Source organism: Mchenga conophoros, linkage group LG12, assembly GCF_057382185.1.
Source record: "Mchenga conophoros isolate Kocher_MC1m ecotype Shallow Benthic linkage group LG12, M_conophoros_male_GT1.1, whole genome shotgun sequence".
NCBI classification, from domain to species: Eukaryota; Metazoa; Chordata; class Actinopteri; order Cichliformes; family Cichlidae; genus Mchenga; species Mchenga conophoros.
This window is the reverse complement of record NC_140537.1, coordinates 21,836,396-21,856,497: the sequence shown is the minus strand read 5'-3', so window position 1 is coordinate 21,856,497 and position 20,102 is coordinate 21,836,396. Positions and strand designations below refer to the sequence as shown.

At 41.9% G+C, this 20,102-nt stretch overlaps 1 protein-coding gene across 6 annotated transcripts in view; it reads left to right on the top strand.

The window, feature by feature from the left end:
* The window catches only part of LOC146562621 (uncharacterized), a 38,367-nt gene extending 20,888 nt beyond the window's left edge, over window positions 1-17,479 (top strand). For 3 of the 6 annotated variants that reach the window (XM_085294532.1, XM_085294529.1, XM_085294535.1), the window contains 14 exons: window positions 818-967; window positions 1,710-2,041; window positions 2,120-5,563; window positions 6,910-7,461; window positions 8,930-9,018; window positions 9,930-10,151; window positions 10,395-10,559; window positions 11,500-11,599; window positions 11,835-11,966; window positions 13,455-13,541; window positions 13,718-13,816; window positions 14,780-14,821; window positions 15,219-15,258; window positions 16,101-17,479. In XM_085294532.1, the coding sequence (XP_085150658.1) occupies window positions 818-967; window positions 1,710-2,041; window positions 2,120-5,563; window positions 6,910-7,461; window positions 8,930-9,018; window positions 9,930-10,151; window positions 10,395-10,559; window positions 11,500-11,599; window positions 11,835-11,966; window positions 13,455-13,541; window positions 13,718-13,816; window positions 14,780-14,821; window positions 15,219-15,255 (5,451 nt within the window). In that variant the 3' untranslated portion in view covers window positions 15,256-15,258; window positions 16,101-17,479. The remainder of the gene's footprint in view (window positions 1-817; window positions 968-1,709; window positions 2,042-2,119; window positions 5,564-6,909; window positions 7,462-8,929; window positions 9,019-9,929; window positions 10,152-10,394; window positions 10,560-11,499; window positions 11,600-11,834; window positions 11,967-13,454; window positions 13,542-13,717; window positions 13,817-14,779; window positions 14,822-15,218; window positions 15,259-16,100) is intronic. The other 3 variants (XM_085294533.1, XM_085294530.1, XM_085294534.1) reach the window with 3 other exon arrangements.
* Window positions 17,480-20,102: the final 2,623 nt, after the last annotated feature.

The following is a 20,102-nucleotide window of genomic DNA, read 5'->3' as shown; positions in this document are numbered from 1 at the left end:
AATCACTTTCAGTGGTCCGATACAAATACACACACTCGCGTGCACAGGCTTAAGTAGTGAGACGGACCACACACACACACACACTGCCGACTGCACAGCAAAGAAATGCATATGCTGAAACGTCATTGGACTGACACGATCTGGCAACACGAGAAGAAATAGGTTTTCATGTCTGCAGCAGACACACACACGAAAGTCAAACTTCCTTTATTAGTTTTACTCTAAATATCTCTTTTGTTTAAAAAGTTCTACTTAAATAAGCACGGCAACAATTTTGAGAACTTTACAAAACAAACAGTTGTACAGCAAATCTAGATTAATCAAGCAAATATGTTTTCAAAAGTATCACTTTGCACACTTTATAGCATAGCAAATTACGGTTCCCATAACATTGTTGTTAATCATTCCAGAGAGAAAGAAAAAAACAAGTTCCCTTGACAAACAAAACAATTAATTAATGCAACTTTCCATCCATCAATCACTGTGTGTGTCACTGAATTACCATAATCTGTGCATGGTGGCTGTTTTAAGAGCAAACAGTTAATTTCCAAACAATAAATCACAAAGTGTCTCTCTACCCCTCTGTGTGCTTTGACAGCTTCGTCTCTCATTGCTACAGATAAAGGGCTTTTTTTTCTGAAACCACTCAAGTTTTACTAAATTACATTAAATCATATGTGCAATAAAAGGCAGAGTCTTACAAAGTTTCCTATGTGGCTGTATATAAAAATAGAAAAGGTTCATCATTAATTTGAACACTTTTTTTTTTCTACATAGTAGTAAAAATTTAATGTTTGTCCTTTTTTGTCACTTTCAGGACTGGCATGATTATCTGGATGTGCTTAAATCGTTCAGTCACCACCATAGGTTCGATGGTATTGTGGTTCTCTTATCCATCAGTGATTCAGTTCACCATCCCCGCCAGCAGGTGGCTGTCTACTCAAACAACACAGATATCCTGAAACAGGTAAAATATTCATCAGAAGCAACAAACAATCATATGTCAGGAATGAAGCATAAAGTGCTTCTTAAATACTCACAGCTCTGTAATGGTGTCTTTAGTAAATTGAATAAATATTAATTTCTTTTTAAATATTTCCCTGACTCTGAAAATAATGTGTCAAAAGAAATACCTTATGAAGGAGACCGGAAACAAGTTTTTTATTAACTAAAATGTGTGCAGCATTAGTGTATAATCACCTGGCATCTCATCCTTTTAATTTTGCTGGTCCAAAAATGCCTGTTTTGTTTTTACTTTTCTTATTACGCTAGGATATGTTTTATGTCATATACATTGAACTAAGCTAAAGTCAAAATGTGGAGATTACAGTTGTTTCAAGGCAAACTGCCACGGCTCCTATACCCTCTACAAAATGCCTTGTGTAGAAGATTTAATGACTCGGCTTTAGTTGTAAGGAAATGATTTCTCTTTTAGCACATAAACACAGCGTGGGTAAGTATAAGGGTGCTTAAAACTGCATCTGGTCAGAAGGACCAATAATGCTTTAATAATGCTTTTTTTTCTTAATGTGGCCCTAATACTCCTTCATACAACAGCAACACTGAAAAGCATAGTAGTCAAACTGCTTGTTCTAGAAACTAGACAGATATGTAAGATATGGCCTCACTCTAGTAATCAAACCATTCAAAAAGATGAACTAAATCAAATAAGGATTAGGTGGTATATTTAAACAAGCTTCTCATTGCAGATCTGCTCCGAGCTTGAAGAATCCTCCAGCTGGTCTCTTTCTGGTGAACTGGAGGCTCTGGAGAGTCTTCAGGTTTATCATATTCCACTGAACACCTCTGCATCCTCTGGTTGTCCACCACTGCTCGCGGAGGAGATCCAGGGCATCCTTAAGGACTTTGTTGACCGGCGTAGTTCTGTTTTAGCCTGCCACCCCAGCAGTAGGACTTCTTCCACAGACGGAGTAGCAGGCAGTGTGGAGTTCTCCCAGGGATCGTCTGGCATCAATGACATGGATGGTTCTGATATAGAGAGAGCAGAAGGAGGCAATGGCGACACAGTGGCAATAGCAAGGTAGAATGTCTGAATGTCTACAGTTTTTAGAGAAAACATTATGTTCACTCATACTTTTGTTTTATCTCCTGCAAACAGGGTAATGGGAGATGGTGAAGAGGACGCAGGAGGTGCAGGAGTCAATGTCGGTGGGGAGCTAGTGAGCCCTGACAGCGGAATGACCACCATTCGTAGCAGCCGCTCCTCCAAAGAGAGTTCGATTTTCCTTAGTGATGACAGTCCGGTGGGTGAGGTGATAGCTGGTGGTGGTCCAGCAGCAGGGCCAGGAGGACTCTTTCTGAGAAACCCCTCTCCTTTGGGGTTGTTATCTCTTTCCCCTCCTGTCCCACCAGAGAGGAAGAAACACCGCTCGAGCAGACACAGGAGCGATAACTTTGACCTGTTTCATTTTGACCCGCTGCATAGCAGTGACCAGTCTACGCCAGTAGGAGGAGAAGTGGCAAATTCTGGAGAAACAGGATATGAAGATGAAAGAAGAGCAGGGAGCTCTAGTCTGTCAGAGCTCGATGAGCTAAGCTTTCTTGATTTCTCTGCTCCCAACTCAGTGGGAGGTCTGGAAAGTGGAAATTGTTCAATTGATCGCCGCGGTTCAAGCCATGGGAACGAGATGATTGACACCGTGGTCCCTCCAACCCCGGTCAACAGCCTGGTTGGTAGCCGCCCACCCAGCAGTTGTGGCGTCAGGTTCTTTCCAGAAGATGTTGTTGAAAGGATCAATTGCCTACAGCATAAAGACAGTGTGTCATCTTCTTTGTCGGAGACCTGGGATGAACTGGGCTTTGACACACAAGGAGCATTGTCCTCAAGTGATAATAACATGTGGAATAGACCCAAAGATTCTGAGAGCCCACCTAATATTTTAGAAGAAGTTGGAGGCAAAGACTTAGTGGGTAACATGACAGAAAAGGAAAGCAGACAAGAGATCTTAAAGTCAGAGAATTCCCACCACAAAGGGAAAAGTCTTGAACCTCATCTTAGTTTGATCACAGAGCAGACTGAATGCTATGAAAACTGGAAGGATGAGTGGAAACCTATTACTTTGGATGATCTCCAACTGACGCCACCAGAGGAAGACTTAACTGGAAGAGGCAAACCTGCTATTATTGGAGCACAAGAAAGAGCAGCTTTGGCCACAAAGAAAACAATCCTGAACACTTTAACACCGGACACATCTAAAGAAGAGGACGAGGGGGTCCACAGAAAAAAAAGGGAGCAACAGATGGAGCTTTTAGACTTCTGGACGTACTCTGCACAGAAAGGATTTCTTAAATCTGATAGCGGGACCACCACGTCTTACCCCGAATCGCTGGATATGTGGAATATGACAATCCGGGATGACAGTTTATCACCTCTCACAACCCCTGAGAACTTATCTCAAAACTCTGGTTCTTTCTGTGGACTGAACACCAATATCAAGGGTGGAACATCTGTAGAAAATCCACTGGGATACTCAGATGGTGGAATGGAGATGTGGAACACCACCATACAGGAAGACAGCTCTTCCGCAATGACGACTCCAGAAGCACCTGAAAATGGAAAGGACCTTAGTCACATGGATTCAGTGGATGCCACTGACACTGTTGGGACACATGCCAACAAAAAGGAAGAAGAAGACAATTTAGAAGAGAAGAGTGATCCATGTGAAGCATTTAAGCAGACGCCTGAAGTTGTGAAAATAGTCATCGAGGCTGCAGAGGGCACAATGCAGAGTGAAGAAACAGAAGGCATCGATGTACAAGGTGCTCAGAGTCGCAAGAACTCTGCAGATGATGACGATGACACATCCACCTATGAGGGCACTGACGTGTGGCAGTTATCCATCTGTGGCATGGTGACCTCCACCTCTGAATATGACAACGTAGGAGCAGGTACATGGAGCCTGGCATCCTCCCCTGACACCTCTGGCTGCCCTGTAGCAGACATGATACAGCTTGAGGAGCAGTCTAGCCCTTTTATAGCTGTGAGCAAACCCATTCTGACAGATCAGAGAGTAGATATCACAAATAAAGAACAGCCAGACGACCAAGTGTTTCTGTTTGAGGCAGCCAGTGAGATGGGTGGCCGAAGCAGAGAAGGATCAGAGGAGACTGAGTGGATAGAGCAACCCAGAGATCATTCCCCATTTCTTCTGGTCAACTGCTCCACTGGCACTCGGCAAATTTCACAGTATCCAGAGGAAGCTGCTGAACCACAAATCCAGGCTGACCAAACATTATTCCCAGCCTATGTGACGACCAATGAAGGTGAGCATGCCACAGAAAGTCAGGTGGGAGCTACAGATGGGAGCAGAAGACATGTAGATGGAAAAACAACAGAAACTGTATCTCTGAGCTCCAGTCCTGGTGGAGAGAAGGACCTAATGGAAAACCCAGACAGTGGTTGCACAGATAGTCCAGATGAACTTGGCCTAGAAATGGAATACATCATCGTATCTGGCACGGTAAAAGAAGCTACAAGAGAGTGCCTTGACAGACCTAAACGGAGTGAAAGGCAATCAAAGGCAACAAAAAAGTCCCTGGAGACATTTAGCATGCTGTCATATGCAGCCTCGGTACTGCAACGTCAGGCCCAAGCTGCAAAACAAAATTATAACAAAGAAACACTGCCAAGTAAGTTACACCAAGTCAGAGGAACTGACAGTGCTCCCAATGCAGACCAAAATCAACCTGTCGAATCAACTCCCTACGAAGCAACTCATGATAGTGCAACTGACTGTCACGTGGTTCCAGAAATTATCAGTCCCAGCCAATCGAAAAATGACTCGGAAGCTTTTCATCAGTCTGATTCAAGACCAACAAGCTCCAGTCAGTCAGAGGGAAATTATGACAGTGAGTCAAGCATTGTGCCCCGCAGTGTGTCTCCATCATTAAGATATCCATCAGATCACTTCTTGAAAACCAGAGAGGAGGTTTATGTCCACTCACAGATCTCAATGGAAGATTCAGACGAAGGCGGGGAGACGCCACCCGCTCCTTCTCCATGTCCTGCTTCCTTGGGTGACTTCCAAGTCTGGGGGGCTCAGTTAAGGAGAAAGGACACGTCCCAAACCACGTCGGAGCCACAATCCCCTGTGCTTACCAACAGTTCGGCCTCTCATGCCAGCTCTCTGATTGGCACCCCAGTAAATGAAACAAGTGTTTGCATTGACAAAAGACTAGGATTACCATTTTCTGGAGATTTAATGGAAGAGGAAAATGACGTTGAGGAGCAGGATGAGGAAACCAACACACTAGAGAATGCTGTCCTTCCAAAATGGACTTCAGAAGTGCAAAGAGAGAGGGAAGAAAGACAAGAGTTTGCATCTTCAGACCTGCTGAGCTTTAGTGATGACTTAATTGGAGGGTCTTCATTTCAGCAAGCAGGATTACAAACACATGAGCCAAAGAGAGATGGGTTTCCACTGAGCAGAGTGGATTACCGTGATGGACGACCTATAAGGACTGAAGATTGGGATAAATGGTCTATTGGACAACAGCCTGGAGACACTGGAGCTTCACAAGATAATTATTTACCTGATTTAAGGTAAGAAACACAATCCAAATGCATATGCTTTCCAAATACTCCGGAGTTAGTGGTGACTTCATTTGTGTTGAGTAGAGAAGATATAGAAGTAATTCTGCAGCACTCTGTCTTCTTTACTTGATAGACTTTTCTATTCTCAGGCTGCTGACGGCAAATAAATGAAAATGCCTGCGCACACCGACCTGTATCTCTCTCTCATTCACACACACGCAACTCACACACAGGCAGCCCTCCTTCCTTTCACTTTGCCTTAATTCTTTTAGTTTCAAAAGTTTTCTCAATGAAGTCTTTTAGATAACTGAACATAACTGAACTCACGAGCCAGAAGGAACACCTAAGCACCAGAGTCTGGTGTGTGTATGGACGGATGGAAGGATGAGTGACTGACAGAGGATAAGAGCCTGAAGGGACTATGTTTGTTTATAATATGTGAGTGTGAGTGAGAAAGAAGCAAGCCTTGCGTGTGAATGGATGCATATCTCATGTGTTTAGCAGCCTGGTTTGATCTGCAGCTCTGTGTGTTTTTGAGTGTGTTTATAAATCTGTTTATGCCTCATTAGATATGCATTACCTGCCTCATTACAGCTGCAGACCCACCACAGCTAATGGAAACAGCTCCCTTAGCTCTCTTGCAAGGTGTTGGCATTGTGCGTGTGTGTGTGTGTGCGTGTGTTCATTCATGCACTGGTACCTTTAGCTTCAATAGTTCTTTAGTAAATAAATCAATAGAATATACTGTCTATGAAGTGGAGCCTGTTCTGTATTTCAGAGAATTACAAATATATCTTTGGCCTACAATGTTGAAGACATTTTATTTCATTCTCTTTATTGCTGATTTTAAACACTGATGAAATAGTCCTGTTGGGTTAGGTTTAGTTTCACAAAACACAATGTAAATGTTCTTAAGCGCTAATCAATGTATGCAAATATACATCTTAAAAAAAGAACAACTGGATTTTTCTCTGCTTATTCTATAGTTTTTATTGTCATCTTTGCTTCCTTCCTTTTCCAGAGACATATTTGTGTTTTTTGGCACATTACCGCCACCTGTTGATTGGTAGAAAAATGGCTGAATTTTAAATCTTGTCACCCTGGTACCCATGAACATGCATTTGTGTCTTTGCACGTTTAGAGAAAAATAAACAAACAAAAAAAGGGTAATGTAGCCTTCAAGGGCCCCAAATTTTCTTAATGATATATTATCACTCCACTTTTTAGGTGTTTGGTTTATGAATGGACAGACTAAAAACATTGTAGAGATAAAAACGTATAACTGTGACTCTGTGTGTATTAATTCTGAATATTTTTCCACTCTCTCTTCAATTATCCCCTTTTTCCTTTAAAAGAAGACACCAAGACATAACATCACAAGTGTCGTCCCACCCTGCTCAAGAAAATGCTGCATACCAGTGGTCCGGACAACAGAACACAACTCAGGGTCAAACCCAGTATGGCTATAACTATCATCACATCGATCAAAGAACTGAAAACCAGTGCACCTATCCAGCCTTTGTAGAGAGCAAATCCAGCCGACAGCAGGATGCCACTGACGTCTATGCCGAGTTTACAACTGATGCCACGGCTACAAAATACAGATACGAGCAGACTCAGAACTGTTTTGAAGCTGGAGATAAATCTCCAAACCACTTGAGTGACACACACTTCAGGTGTCAGGACACAGCTGAAAGTCAGTATATAGTTGCCTCCACTTCTTTGTGCACTTCTGACTTCCAATACTCTCAATATCCAGCTAACAGCCAGGGTCAGTATGAGTCTCAGTCAGACCATGCTCATTATCAGTCTGAAGGGAAGCCTTTCTATCAATCAGATGTCCACACTGAGACAGAGGATCATGCACGGTATGTGCTGGAGGGATATGTTCATTTTCCCCTGTCAAGGTGAGCTTTCATTTATATAGACTCAGTCAGCACAGCAGGTTATTCACTGTGTAAAACCTCAGTTTTTACTCTTTTCTGGAATTTAAGCTGTACTACTTTCATTAGCTAAGAGTCAGACCCTTCTTATGTCTACCCCTTGCTTAGTAAAGATTTTCTATCACTGGTCTTTTTAAACAGACTAGAAAAAAATCACATGCAATGTTGTTTTGAACCACAAGGTGGCAGCATAGATCAATCTTGTAGTTCTTTTTTTAGTGGTCAAAGCAGCAAGGCTCATATTCTTCTCATCATTCTCTTTACTCATGTTTTAGGCTAAATGTGTTTTTGCACTAAAAACCATAAGAACTGGAAAATGAAAATGGTCCAGTGGTCTCAAATTTTGTTTACTACGTAGAACCCAAATCTGACTCCACTGCACTTGTATAAGGCATTACAAGGATCAAGGACATTGCATTGTATTATCCATAGGACGGAAAGCATAATAGTTCCAATGTAAAGAGGGACTGCACCATATTATAGATTTTTATACATTTAAAAAAATGATTATATAAGCAGAAATGGGGTCATTTCTAATGTACAGTTAGCAAAATATAGTCCTTTATGTACATATAGTAGTGAATATGTAGATAAATATACCTGCAAGGGTTTTTGATGTGATGTTTTTAAAAAAACAAAAGTCAAGTTGTGTAATCAGTCTCTAGGTTGTATGCATGTGTTTCACATGTGGCTGTGCATGCATCCTGTTCATTTGAGTATGTGTGTGATTATTGCAGGTCAGATTTTTCATAATGGTTTGTGTTTTGCTCCACTTTGTAATTCTGATAATGTGCGGCCTCTTTGGGATACACAGCTCTCCCCCGTCTTTCATTTGGTTTGTGTGCCTGTGAGTTTCCATACACGCACAATAGGCTTTTCAATAATCAAGTGGTCATGTGACTTGATAGTGGGGAGAGAGGTTCAGCCACTCGTGTTCAGAGAAGACAGGTTGAGAGAAAGGTAGAAGCCCATAAGATGGAGGTTTTTTTAAAGGGAAAAAGAAAACCTTTTGCACATCTGTGCATATAATCATATGTAAGTGCTCTCTCTATGTTGCTTCTCTCTATTGTTAGAGGCCTTATTCAAATCAGGGTCTGTTAGAGGGGCTTTAGTTTAGGGAGGGGGGAGCTTCCAACACTGCTCAGCATTGTTTCTTCAGCCCACACGTGCAGCTTGGGAATGAAGCAGTGAGTGCGTTTCTCTCTGTCTGCTTTGTCACTTCTAAATTATTTCATGTCCTGAGTCAAACAAACACATTTTACACTCGCTCGGATTCAGTGTCATGGGAACAGTTAGTGCTTTTCACTATATAGATGATTGTATTTGGCTTGTTTGGCCCAATACTTTGTGTAGTTGTGCCTCTGGTGGCAGTGGTTGTAGCAATGATAATTTATGTTGTGGCTCACTATTGTATTTCTGAGCCTGTGAGCAGACACTCCCAACAGGAAGTTGGTGCAGCTGGGATGATGATGAAGATGGCATCCAATGAAGACGCTACAGATGACAAGGAAAACAAAGAAGGTAATTAAACACAAAGTTAAACGTTTGCATTGTTTGCGTGATTTTCTATAAATTTGATTGTACTGTGCACAATTGCATTTCTTTATATTTTACTTCTGCGGAGACAAACAGTAGTTCTGAAAACATCTGTGGACATTCACTGCACTTTCACTTAATTTCAGTCCCCTCATTGTACCTCATCATTTTCACAGGAACTGTTTGTTTGTTAACACTTAACACTGACTGAATCATTCAATTTAAATGATGTCTTCATTACTTTGTTACTAGCAGCCCTGTCACAGAGGTACATAATCTGCCCCCATTTCTTTAAATAACAAAGTTTTACGGGCTTAAAATGGTATTCTGTGCCAGCAAGGTGAATCACTTATAACCTGTTAAATGACGTGGTACTAGAGAGGAGAGTATGTCGGTTAGTCAAACCTCAGACTGCTTGGGAAAAAATTTCTCACACACTCAAATATTGTCGAGGCGTTTAAGAGCTAGTTCAGTGTTCCACCCCCACAATGAGCACCGCATTCTTCCTCGTCAATCTATGTGTTCTGTTGACTCAGAAAAGGCATTTAACTGCGTCCCACGCAATATCCTTTTGGGGTATTTCAGGAGTATAGAGTATCTGGCTCAATGCTAAAAGCCATTTAATCACTTTCAACCAAAGCATTGCCATCAATAAGACCATGGTTCTCAGCCTGAAGAGAGTGCCCATTCAGATGGATGGACAGACAGACATTTTAATCAAAAGGATTCTTCATTTAGGAGGATTTACCAAAGATCCTTAAAATGAATTTTTTGTTGATTTAAAATAAATAAATAAAAACATTTATTTTCATAAGGTGTTCATATGATAATCTTTAAATGATCAAAAAATGAAAGTGGAAAAAAAAAGTTATAAACAAATGACTTTCTCTGCACAGACCAGCCCTCCTCAGCTGATATATCTGGCGGGTCCAATCAAAGAAGAAAGCTGGCAGCTCCACCAATGAACGTGTCCCTGGACCACAGTGAGGGGTCTCTTCTTTCAGAAGACACCCTGGATACAGAGGATGACGGCTTGGATACTGGGGATGACCTGGATGTCAACTTAGATGAGTTGGACACACCTGACGAGGCCGACTCACTGGAACTTAATAAACATGGTGACAGCAGACACATTCTCATTGGAACAGCCACAATTAAAAAATACAAAGACTATTTTACAGGTTTTTTACAGCATGCAATTTTTACAGATAGGAGTTAAGGGTAAATTGTGAAAAAAGTAAAGACACAGCTTGTCAGCCTCGTGTCAAAACTACTGGCCCATCAGCTCTCCACTATATGTTGTCTATTAAATTAAAATCAAACTGTTAATATGTATTTGATTCGATCTTATGTCACCTCAGGGGACTCAGAGGAGTCCGTTTTGGGTGGCGGAGCGGCATCAAGAGATCCAGGCCACAGAGCAGCAGAGGAAAGCAGGCTGTGGAGGAGCGTGGTGATCGGAGAGCAGGAGCACCGCATTGATATGAAGTGCATTGAACCCTACAAAAGAGTCATTTCTCATGGAGGTACGTAAACACAGCTACGACAGCTTTCAGTTGATAGCATTGGATGAGCCTCCCTTGCAGTTATCTTGCGTGTGTGTGTGTGTGTGTGTGTGTGTGTGTGTGTGTGTGTGTGTGTGTGTGTGTGTGTGTGTGTGTGTGTGTGTGTGTGTGTGTGTGTGTGGTGGCTGCAATGACGAAAAGCGAGAATATCAGCCCTCTCTGAAGTTTCCCCTGTGCTTTGATACAACTTTTTCTGCTGAATAAAACAGACGTTATGATGGTGTAGATGTTAATAAATAATGTTAATAATGCATAGTTTTACTTGTCTGTGGAGGCAAAAAAGATTCTGTCTTCATTTTAATATCATTTAATTAATTAAACTATAAAACTGATAAAACGGATCATTATATCTATGCCACAGTGTGTGTCTATCTGACTTCGCACTGAAAATATTGAAACAATTACTTGATTGGTGCATGCCGTTTAATAAAAACCGCATGCAAGTCCGTTGCAAACTGATATTACACATAATTAAAAAGTTGATGTAACTGAAAAGAAAACTAAAATCAGATCTGAAATCAGAATGAAAACTAGTTTAGAAAAGTGTGTTGGGGTTTCTGATGATTACCAAAAACTTTGCTGTGTAATCAGAGTTTATCAGATGTCAGACTAGACTCTTGTTTGGCTGAGACTGAAAAAGTATATAAAGTGTGAGAAGTATAAATATGTGATGGGGTTAAGTAGAGGACTCTTTCTTATTGATGGGACTGAATGTTTAATAGTGAGGGTAAAGTCCCACTCACATTGACCCATGTGTCAACCACAAAAATAATAATAGTAATTGCTTTTTTAACTGATAGGCCTTGAATTAGTTATAAACCGGACAAGAATGTTAGAAAAATGATTTGTATTATGATTGATATGTAACGTGATAGTCATGTTTGTGTCTCTCATGTTTCAGGTTATTACGCTGAACAGAAAGCCATCATTGTGTTTGCTGCATGTTTCCTACCAGAGAGCAACTGTGACAATTACAATTATGTCATGGAAAACCTTTTTCTGTAAGTACATTCAAAAATGACCGTGCTTCTGGGTTAGCGTACGCTGGCGTGTCTTTCTGCCGCTGCTCTCTGTGTGTAGCTCTGTTTTTATGTACATCACGCCCGTGTTTCATCTCTTAACCAAAGCTTCTCACATGTCATTGAAGTGACGAAAAGAAAACTTTGCTACAGTCACAATGTCTAAAATAAATAAACATGTCTAATCCACTGTATTTTGTTCTCCTTCTCTTTGTAGATATGTGATAAGTACACTGGAATTAATGGTGGCTGAGGATTACATAATTGTATATCTAAATGGTGCCACACCTCGCAGGAGAATGCCTGGTTTTACCTGGATGAAAAGGTGCTACCAAATGATAGACAGAAGGTAATATTAACACAGATATGTTTATTGCAAATGTAATGCCGTAGTATATGTACCATGTGATTTCATTACAGATTATATGCATGTTAAGTTTTCATTGATAGTGTGTATTATGATTTCTAAAAAAAAAAACTCACTTGACCCTAAAAAACACCTTTAAAATATAGTGAACTGATTAAATTGAAACTTCAATTCAGTTTCAAATCCCCGCAGTGCAGCAACCATTTTTCTGGCGTCATTAACCTTTACACTTTGGCAGCGCACTACTCAAGCTTGGACATTTTCGATCATAGCGAAACCAAAACAAACCACACACACAGACAAAAACATTTTTAAAAGCCTTTTTAACAACATTTTAAAAGCCTTTTTAAGCCAAAGTCATGTCGAATAGATGTTAGAGGGTTTTTTTTATAATCTACCTTTTCTGGTTTCTTTTGTTATCTGTCTTGACAATAAACGTATTATAAAAGAAAAATGAAAACGACAAAAAATGCAGTCATAGATGTAAGGACCAAGTAGTTTAGTGTGATTAGGTAGTTGGCTGTAAACCATGAAAGTTCACTGCTGCAAAACAGCCACTACTTTAATATTTCCCATATTGAAATAACCTATGTGCTGTAATCAGTTTAGTTCTGTATAATTATATTGAACGTGGAGGTTTTCCAATCTGGAAATGCACTGGCTATGATTTGGTGACGTAACCATTGGGGGTGACAGCCAACGTTTCTCCGTCCATGCCTCGAGATTCTGCGTGTTCACGTGAATCTCGAGCGGTCCAGGCCTCGAGAGCCGGTGTCCTGTAGGTTTTAGATGTATCTTTGATCCATCACAGCTGATTTCAGTGGTTAAATTACCTCCTCAACATTTCTTGAAGTTCTCCAGAGGCCTGGTAATGACCCAGGGTGATATCTAAAACCTGCAGGACACCGGCTCTCGAGGCCTGGTGTTGGCCACCCCTGCTCTACGGTATTTCTAGTTGTGTATACTCTAAGGAGAATGCAGTTTTCATTCCCAAATCTAAATGTTGTAAGAAGGTAGCTTTGTTGATGCAAATATTTCAAACTCAAATAAAATGGTGGACTATAAGTTCAGTAGTGTAAATAAACTTTATATAATAAGGAGGCTCTCTGAGCAAACCCGCATGTGAGTAATATGATTTATTATTGCAGAACATGGCTTTTCTCTCTTTTCGTGTTCCGGCCATTAAAAGAAACAGCAAAAGAAAAAATGTAAAACGCTGTGCAAATGTGAAAGAAACAGTCTGATCTTCCTGCTGTTAATCCTGTTGCTAATGTACTCCATTTTCTTCTTTCAAAATGTTTGTTTTGTCTTTGTTTTCTTGTATTTTGTATAATCTTAGATTACTTTCTTTAAAACGCTTTGTGACTCCGGTCTGAAAAGCATTGTATCAGTAGATATCAATGATAAGCTATAGTCATCAGTGCAATTGTACTCCTCTTTTGTGTAATTCCTGACTGTTTTGTCCCGCAGACTGAAGAAAAACCTAAAGATGTTCATCATTGTTCATCCATCCTGGTTCATACGGACTTTGCTAGGAATTACCAGACCCTTCATAAGGTCTCAGAGTTGTAATTGCTATTTGCACGACTCTCCCAGCTATTGAAATTCATTCAGATTCATTTATAATTTAATTGCAGTCAAAGTCATGGAGATCTTCATTAGAAAGGATTATCATGTAGCATTTAGCAAAACCATTTTTTACTGTAACTCTTTTTGATTTCTATTTCCTTCAGTTCCAAGTTCAGCAGTAAGATCAAGTATGTGCATAGTCTGCAGGAGCTCGGAGAAATCATTCCTATGGAGTATGTGCATATACCTCACAGCATTGTCAGGTGAGCCAGCCTGTCATTAATATAAATGCCATTGGTTGTTGATCATGGTTGATCATGGCATTTAGCCAAGGACTTCGGGGGAAACAAACCACAACCGAACCACATCTTGCACATAATACATTGTTGTGAAGTTTCTGGGTGTTAAACTTACCTGACTGGTGTTCAGCCCTATGTAATTAAATTTACCTTTCTTTCATCTAGTGAAAACCGAAAGCCCGTTGGTTTCTGACATTCCTGTTCTAAACAAGTCAATCAAACTTTTTCCCAAAACTGGCCTTGAAACGAATCCACTCCAGCCTATTGGATACAGTAAAAAATCAGAAGTTTTAAAGCCTTCTTAAAAACAAAGATATTACTCTGTTTTAATTGTATGATTTATTTTTTTCTGTACTCATGCCTTTGTTTGTTAATGTGTAAGACCAGAGAGCTGTTTTGACGGGTTCCTTTGATTTACTAGTGTATACCAGATTTTCTGGAAAAACTGATTGCACTTATTTTTTCTTCAGGTACCTCAAGTTGCTAATCATCACTTTTAAAACTAGATCGTTTAATTAATTTGTAGTTAAACTTCATTAAATAAAAAGAAAGGGAAACAATTTACAGGTTTGGTTTGTTTTTTTTTTGGTTGTTAAGCAATTTTGACTTCTTTAGGTTAAATTGGATGTTCTGTGGCCCACAGCCTGAAATGAGTTTGACACCCCTAGTGCAGAATAAAAGTCCTCAACGATATATTTAATGTGTGGTGCATGTGGCATTTTACAACCATTATTGTAGTTGCAACTATGTTTGAATATTTATCTAAGTCTTCAAATACTCTTACTTCTGTAATTGCATTTTAGAGACAAATTGTTTTTTGCAAATCTACTCAGGAAATTCACTGAATTTCCTTAAAAATTTAAACCAATCAGTGCAGATTGTCATCTTAAGTGCTTTAGGCATGTTTACAAATTTTTCTGCCCAAAGGTATGACCAGGAGAGGAGTTTGAACAAATTTGCATGCACGAGGTAAACCACTTAATCTGCCTCTTTCTATGAGTTGGTTATGTCTAATTCTCCCTGAAAATCCTTCATTAATTTTCTCATGCTGAGACTAACCTTTGACTGTCTTCTTATCCAATACAAAGGCACATTTAAAAAAAAAAAGCATTTTGATGATTGAAATATTGACTCATGTTGAGGCAAACTGTTACACCCCATGCATTGCAGTACATTGCTTTGACCTTGAATACTCTCACCTTTGAGCACCAGTGCTTGTTTTTATTTTTATCAATTCATTTGTCAGTGCAAGTGTCGATATAGGCTACTGATCCCCAGCTTTTGCATGTCTACTGACAGTATAGTTGCTCAGTTAACATCCGTCACTTACTTTTGCTTTCTGACTTTCAACCTAATGCTAAACCAGACTGGACACAGAATTGCAGGACACAGCAGCAGAGTAAGTGGTAAGTACTCTGCTGCTCCCGTTTAACCGTTTGTGCAATAATAACAGTGTGCAATACACATACACTTCTTCTTCTTTTTTTATTACTAAGTTAATATATTGTGTTGTGTTGTGTTGTGTTGTGATGTGTCATATCGTGTCGTGTTGTGTTATATGTAGTGCCGACGTAGGACAGTTTTCCAATTTCATTGTACTACTGTACTATGTATGACTGTGCAATGACAATAAAGAGTTATCTTATCTTAACAGGAAATGTTTGAAAAAAAATAACCCACCCCAGTTCACTCCATTCACAAACATTCCAGTCAAACAGATTGCCAAAATGCTTTTGAAGTAGTTCCTCCTCCAGAACCAGCCTTGCAGATCCTTCCCAGAATGATCAACTAGGCTGTTAGCTTTTAAACCTGCCCAGGTCCTTTTGAGAAAGTACTGATTTGTCTCTAACTACTGTTAGAGACAAACAAGGGGAAATTTATTGAAATATTCCAATGCTAGTATATGCAAAACCTCAAGTATGGTAGAAATGTGGTAGAACATCCAAACACAACGGGTTAGGCTTCTGTATTTTGATTAAATATCATGGTTGTTTCTGACCTGTGTTATAAAACCTAGTTTTTGCAAAATCAGAAATTTGGGGGAGGTGAATTTTTTAAAAACACCACATTTTCTCAAAGATAAACTGTTCCTTCCACCTCTGGTTAGTCTGAGGTAGTACGTCTCTACACTACTGACCTGTGACATGGAAGTTGGATGTAGTTTTTGTGCTATTATTTTACTGTAAATGTTTTACTGTAAAGTGGATATGTTGCAATCATTTCTTTTCCTTCTTATCTCTCCCCTTAGAGTCAACAAGGGGAACTCTGCTGTGTGACGAGATAATTGGCTGCTGCCCTTCTTCTCCTCCCCGTGTTATGCTGTACTTGAGGACAGCATCTCTGAATTTGAAGCCAGCCTGTAGTATAAAACATGCTGAGCTGTTACAACAACATGTAACTCAGAGAGAATGATGCTGTGGTGCAATACATCAGGAAAAATCTAATTCAGATCTGAGGGTTCCGAATATACAGTAATACTGTGGTTGTGGTGCAGAGACTGTACTGTGGTGTGCTGAAGGGAAATGCTTTATACTATAATACAGTACTCTCAGCACTTCATTATGTTCTCCATTTGTTTTCTTTTACTTCAACTTTTTTGTTTACCATGCAACTCATATTATAGATTGCCTTTAAGGGTACTTGTTATTGGCTTGTAACTTACATGTATTAACAACAATCATGTATTGATAATTAACTCTGGGTTATTGTAGTAGCGTATTTTCAAAAGCCACAGTGATGTTTTTGAGTAGTACTAGCATCCCATCTAAAAAAAGCCACAAAAATGAGGCGAAGGCACACTAAGCTTACAGGAGATGTAATTTACTTTAAAGACATTTATTGAAGTATTTTCAAATTAAATTATGTCACAGTAGGTAAAACGAAGCTAACGCAGCAGTCTGTGTTAGACACTAGATCTGCGTTCTGGCACGGGATGCCACTTGCTAATCAATATTCAGTACACATGAAGTATTTGTCTTTATACATGTAGTCCTAAAATGAGTAGAAAACATGAATTCTGCATGTTATTTCAGTTAATGCTTCAACATCCCGTCTGTTTGCTAACATTTTTGTTTGCACACATAAATCCCTCCTGTCCACACTGACAGGAAATAGAAGGGCCAACCCAATTTGTAATAGTTTTCAAAGGTCTGGGCCGCTCCATTTAAAGCAAGGATTGACATTATGTCAACATCTCATTTAGCACCTCAGTCAATCTTTATATGAAATGTTTACAACCCATGTGTCACTGTGAGAATAAAGTAGAAGAGCTGTGCTGTAACAGAAGTTGTGTGTTGCATGCTTTTAGCTTGAAATTACTCTGACACATGCACACACACCCAAAAGCGGAGCACTGTGCTGGTACAGTACATTTATGTGTGTGTGTGTGTGTGTGTGTGTGTGTGTGTGTGTGTGTGTGTGTGAGACAGACAAATATTCTTGGGTGCTGGTGAGGAAATACCGTCTATATTACTTAATGAGATACTTTGTAGAAAGTGTCCACTGTGCAAGTTAGACCATATCGCTTTATTTATTTGTACATGTTTGTTTATTTGTGGCTTGCATGGTACTCATGTGTTGTAAAATATGTAAAATTACTTAGTTCATTAAAAATATGTTCCTCTCAAACAGTGTTTTCTCTAATTTTTCTAATAATTTACTAATAATTAAAATGATCAATAAAAGAAAACAGTGATATTAAAGGAAATTGGTATTAATTACATGTAAATGGTAAATGGCCTGTATTTATATAGCGCTTTACTAGTCCCTAAGGACCCCAAAGCACTTTACATATCCAGTCATCCACCCATTCACGCACACATTCACACACTGGTGATGGCAAGCTACATTGTAGCCACAGCCACCCTGGGGCGCACTGACAGAGGCGAGGCTGCCGGACACTGGCGCCACCGGGCCCTCTGACCACCACCAGTAGGCAACGGGTGAGGTGTCTTGCCCACATAATATGAATAAGTATGACTGACTTAATTTTCCACTTTCATCCATCCATCCATCTTCATCCGCTTTGGCCGGGGCCGGGTCGCGGGGGCAGCAGCCTAAGCAAAGAGGCCCAGACCTCCCTCTCCCCAGCCACCTCCTCCAGCTTATCCGGGGGAATACCAAGGCGTTCCCAGGCCAGCCGAGAGATATAATCTCTCCAGCGTGTCCTGGGTCTGCCCCGGGGCCTCCTCCCGGTGGGACATGCCTGGAACACCTCACCCAGGAGGCGCCCAGGGGGCATCCTTGTCAGATGCCCGAACCACCTCAGCTGGCTCCTTTCGATGTGGAGCAGCAGCTGCTCTACTCTGAGCCCCTCCCGGATGGCCGAACTTCTCACCCTATCTCTAAGGGAGAGGCCAGCCACCCTTCGGAGGAAGCTCATTTCTGCCGCTTGTATCCGCGATCTCGTTCTTTCGGTCACTACCCACAGCTCGTGGCCATAGGTGAGGGTAGGGACGTAGATCGACCGGTAAATTGAGAGCTTCGCTTTTACACTCAGCTCCCTCTTCACCACGACAGACCGGTGCAGCGTCCGCATTACTGCAGCTGCAGCCCCAATCCATCTGTCGATCTCCGGCTCCCTTCTCCCATCACTCACGAACAAGACCCCGAGATACTTGAACTCCTCCACTTGGGGCAGGAACTCATCCCCGACCCGGAGTGGGCACTCCACCCTTTTCCGGCTGAGAACCATGGCCTCAGATTTGGAGGTGCTGATCCTCATTCCCGCTGCTTCACACTCGGCTGCGAACCGTTCCAGTGCGAGCTGGAGGCCCTCACCCGATGAAGCCAACAGAACCACATCATCTGCAAAAATCAGAGATGAGATTCTGAGGCCACCAAAGCGAAAGCCCTCCGCCACTTGGCTGCGCCTAGAAATCCTGTCCATAAAAATTATGAACAGAACCGGAGACAAAGGGCAGCCCTGGCGGAGCCCATCACCCACCAGGAATGAGTCCGACTTATTGCCGGCAATGCGAACCAAGCTCTTGCAACGGTTGTATAGGGATCGAATGGCCCGTAGCAATGGGCCAGACACCCCATATTCCCGCAACACCTCCCACAGGACACCCCGAGGGACACGGTCGAATGCCTTCTCCAAGTCCACAAAACACATGTAGACTGGTTGGGCAAACTCCCATGCACCCTCAAGTATCCTGGAGAGGATAAAGAGCTGGTCCAGTGTTCCGCGACCAGGACGAAAACCGCATTGTTCCTCCTGTATCCGAGGTTCGACTAACGGACGAACTCTCCTTTCCAGCACCCTGGCATGGACTTTCCCAGGGAGGCTGAGGAGTGTGATCCCCCTGTAGTTGGAACACACCCTCCGGTCCCCTTTCTTAAAGATGGGGACCACCACCCCGATCTGCCAGTCCACAGGTACTGCCCCTGATCTCCACGCAACATTGCAGAGGCGTGTCAACCAGGACAGCCCTACAACGTCCAGAGCCTTCAGGAACTCGGGGCGGACCTCATCAACACCAGGGGCTCTGCCACCAAGGAGTTGTTTAACTGCCTCAGTGACCTCGCCCCCGGAAATTGGCGGGTCATTCCCCTCATCCCCAGACTCTGCTTCCTCCTCGGAAGACGTGTTAGTGGGATTAAGGAGGTCCTCGAAGTATTCCTTCCACCGCCTGACAATTTTCTCAGTCGACGTCAGCAGCGCTCCGCCAGCACTATTCACAGTGCAGGTAGAGCACTGCTTTCCCCTCCTGAGACGTCTGACGGTTTGCCAGAATCTCTTCGAGGCAGTCTGAAAGTCTTTTTCCATGGCCTCTCCGAACTCCTCCCACACCCGAGTTTTTGCTTCAGCCACTGCCCGAGCCGCATTCCGCTTGGCCTGTCGATACCTGTCGGCTGCCTCCGGAGTCCCACAGGCTAACCAAGCCCGATAGTTCTCCTTCTTCAGCCTGGTGGCTCCCTTCACCTCTGGTGTCCACCATTTGGTTCGGGGATTACCACCACGGCAGGCACCAACCACCTTGCGGCCGCAGCTCAATGCAGCAGCTTCGGCAATGGAGACGCTGAACATGGTCCATTCGGACTCAATGTCCCCAGTCTCCCTCGGAATGCTGTTGAAGCTCTGCCGGAGGTGTGCGTTGAAGATCTCGCGGACTGGGGCCTCTGCTAGACGTTCCCAGCACACCCTCACTACGCGTTTAGGTGCACCAGGTCTGTCCAGCGACCTCCCCCGCCACCTGATCCAACTCACCACCAGGTGGTGATCAGTTGACAGCTCAGCCCCTCTCTT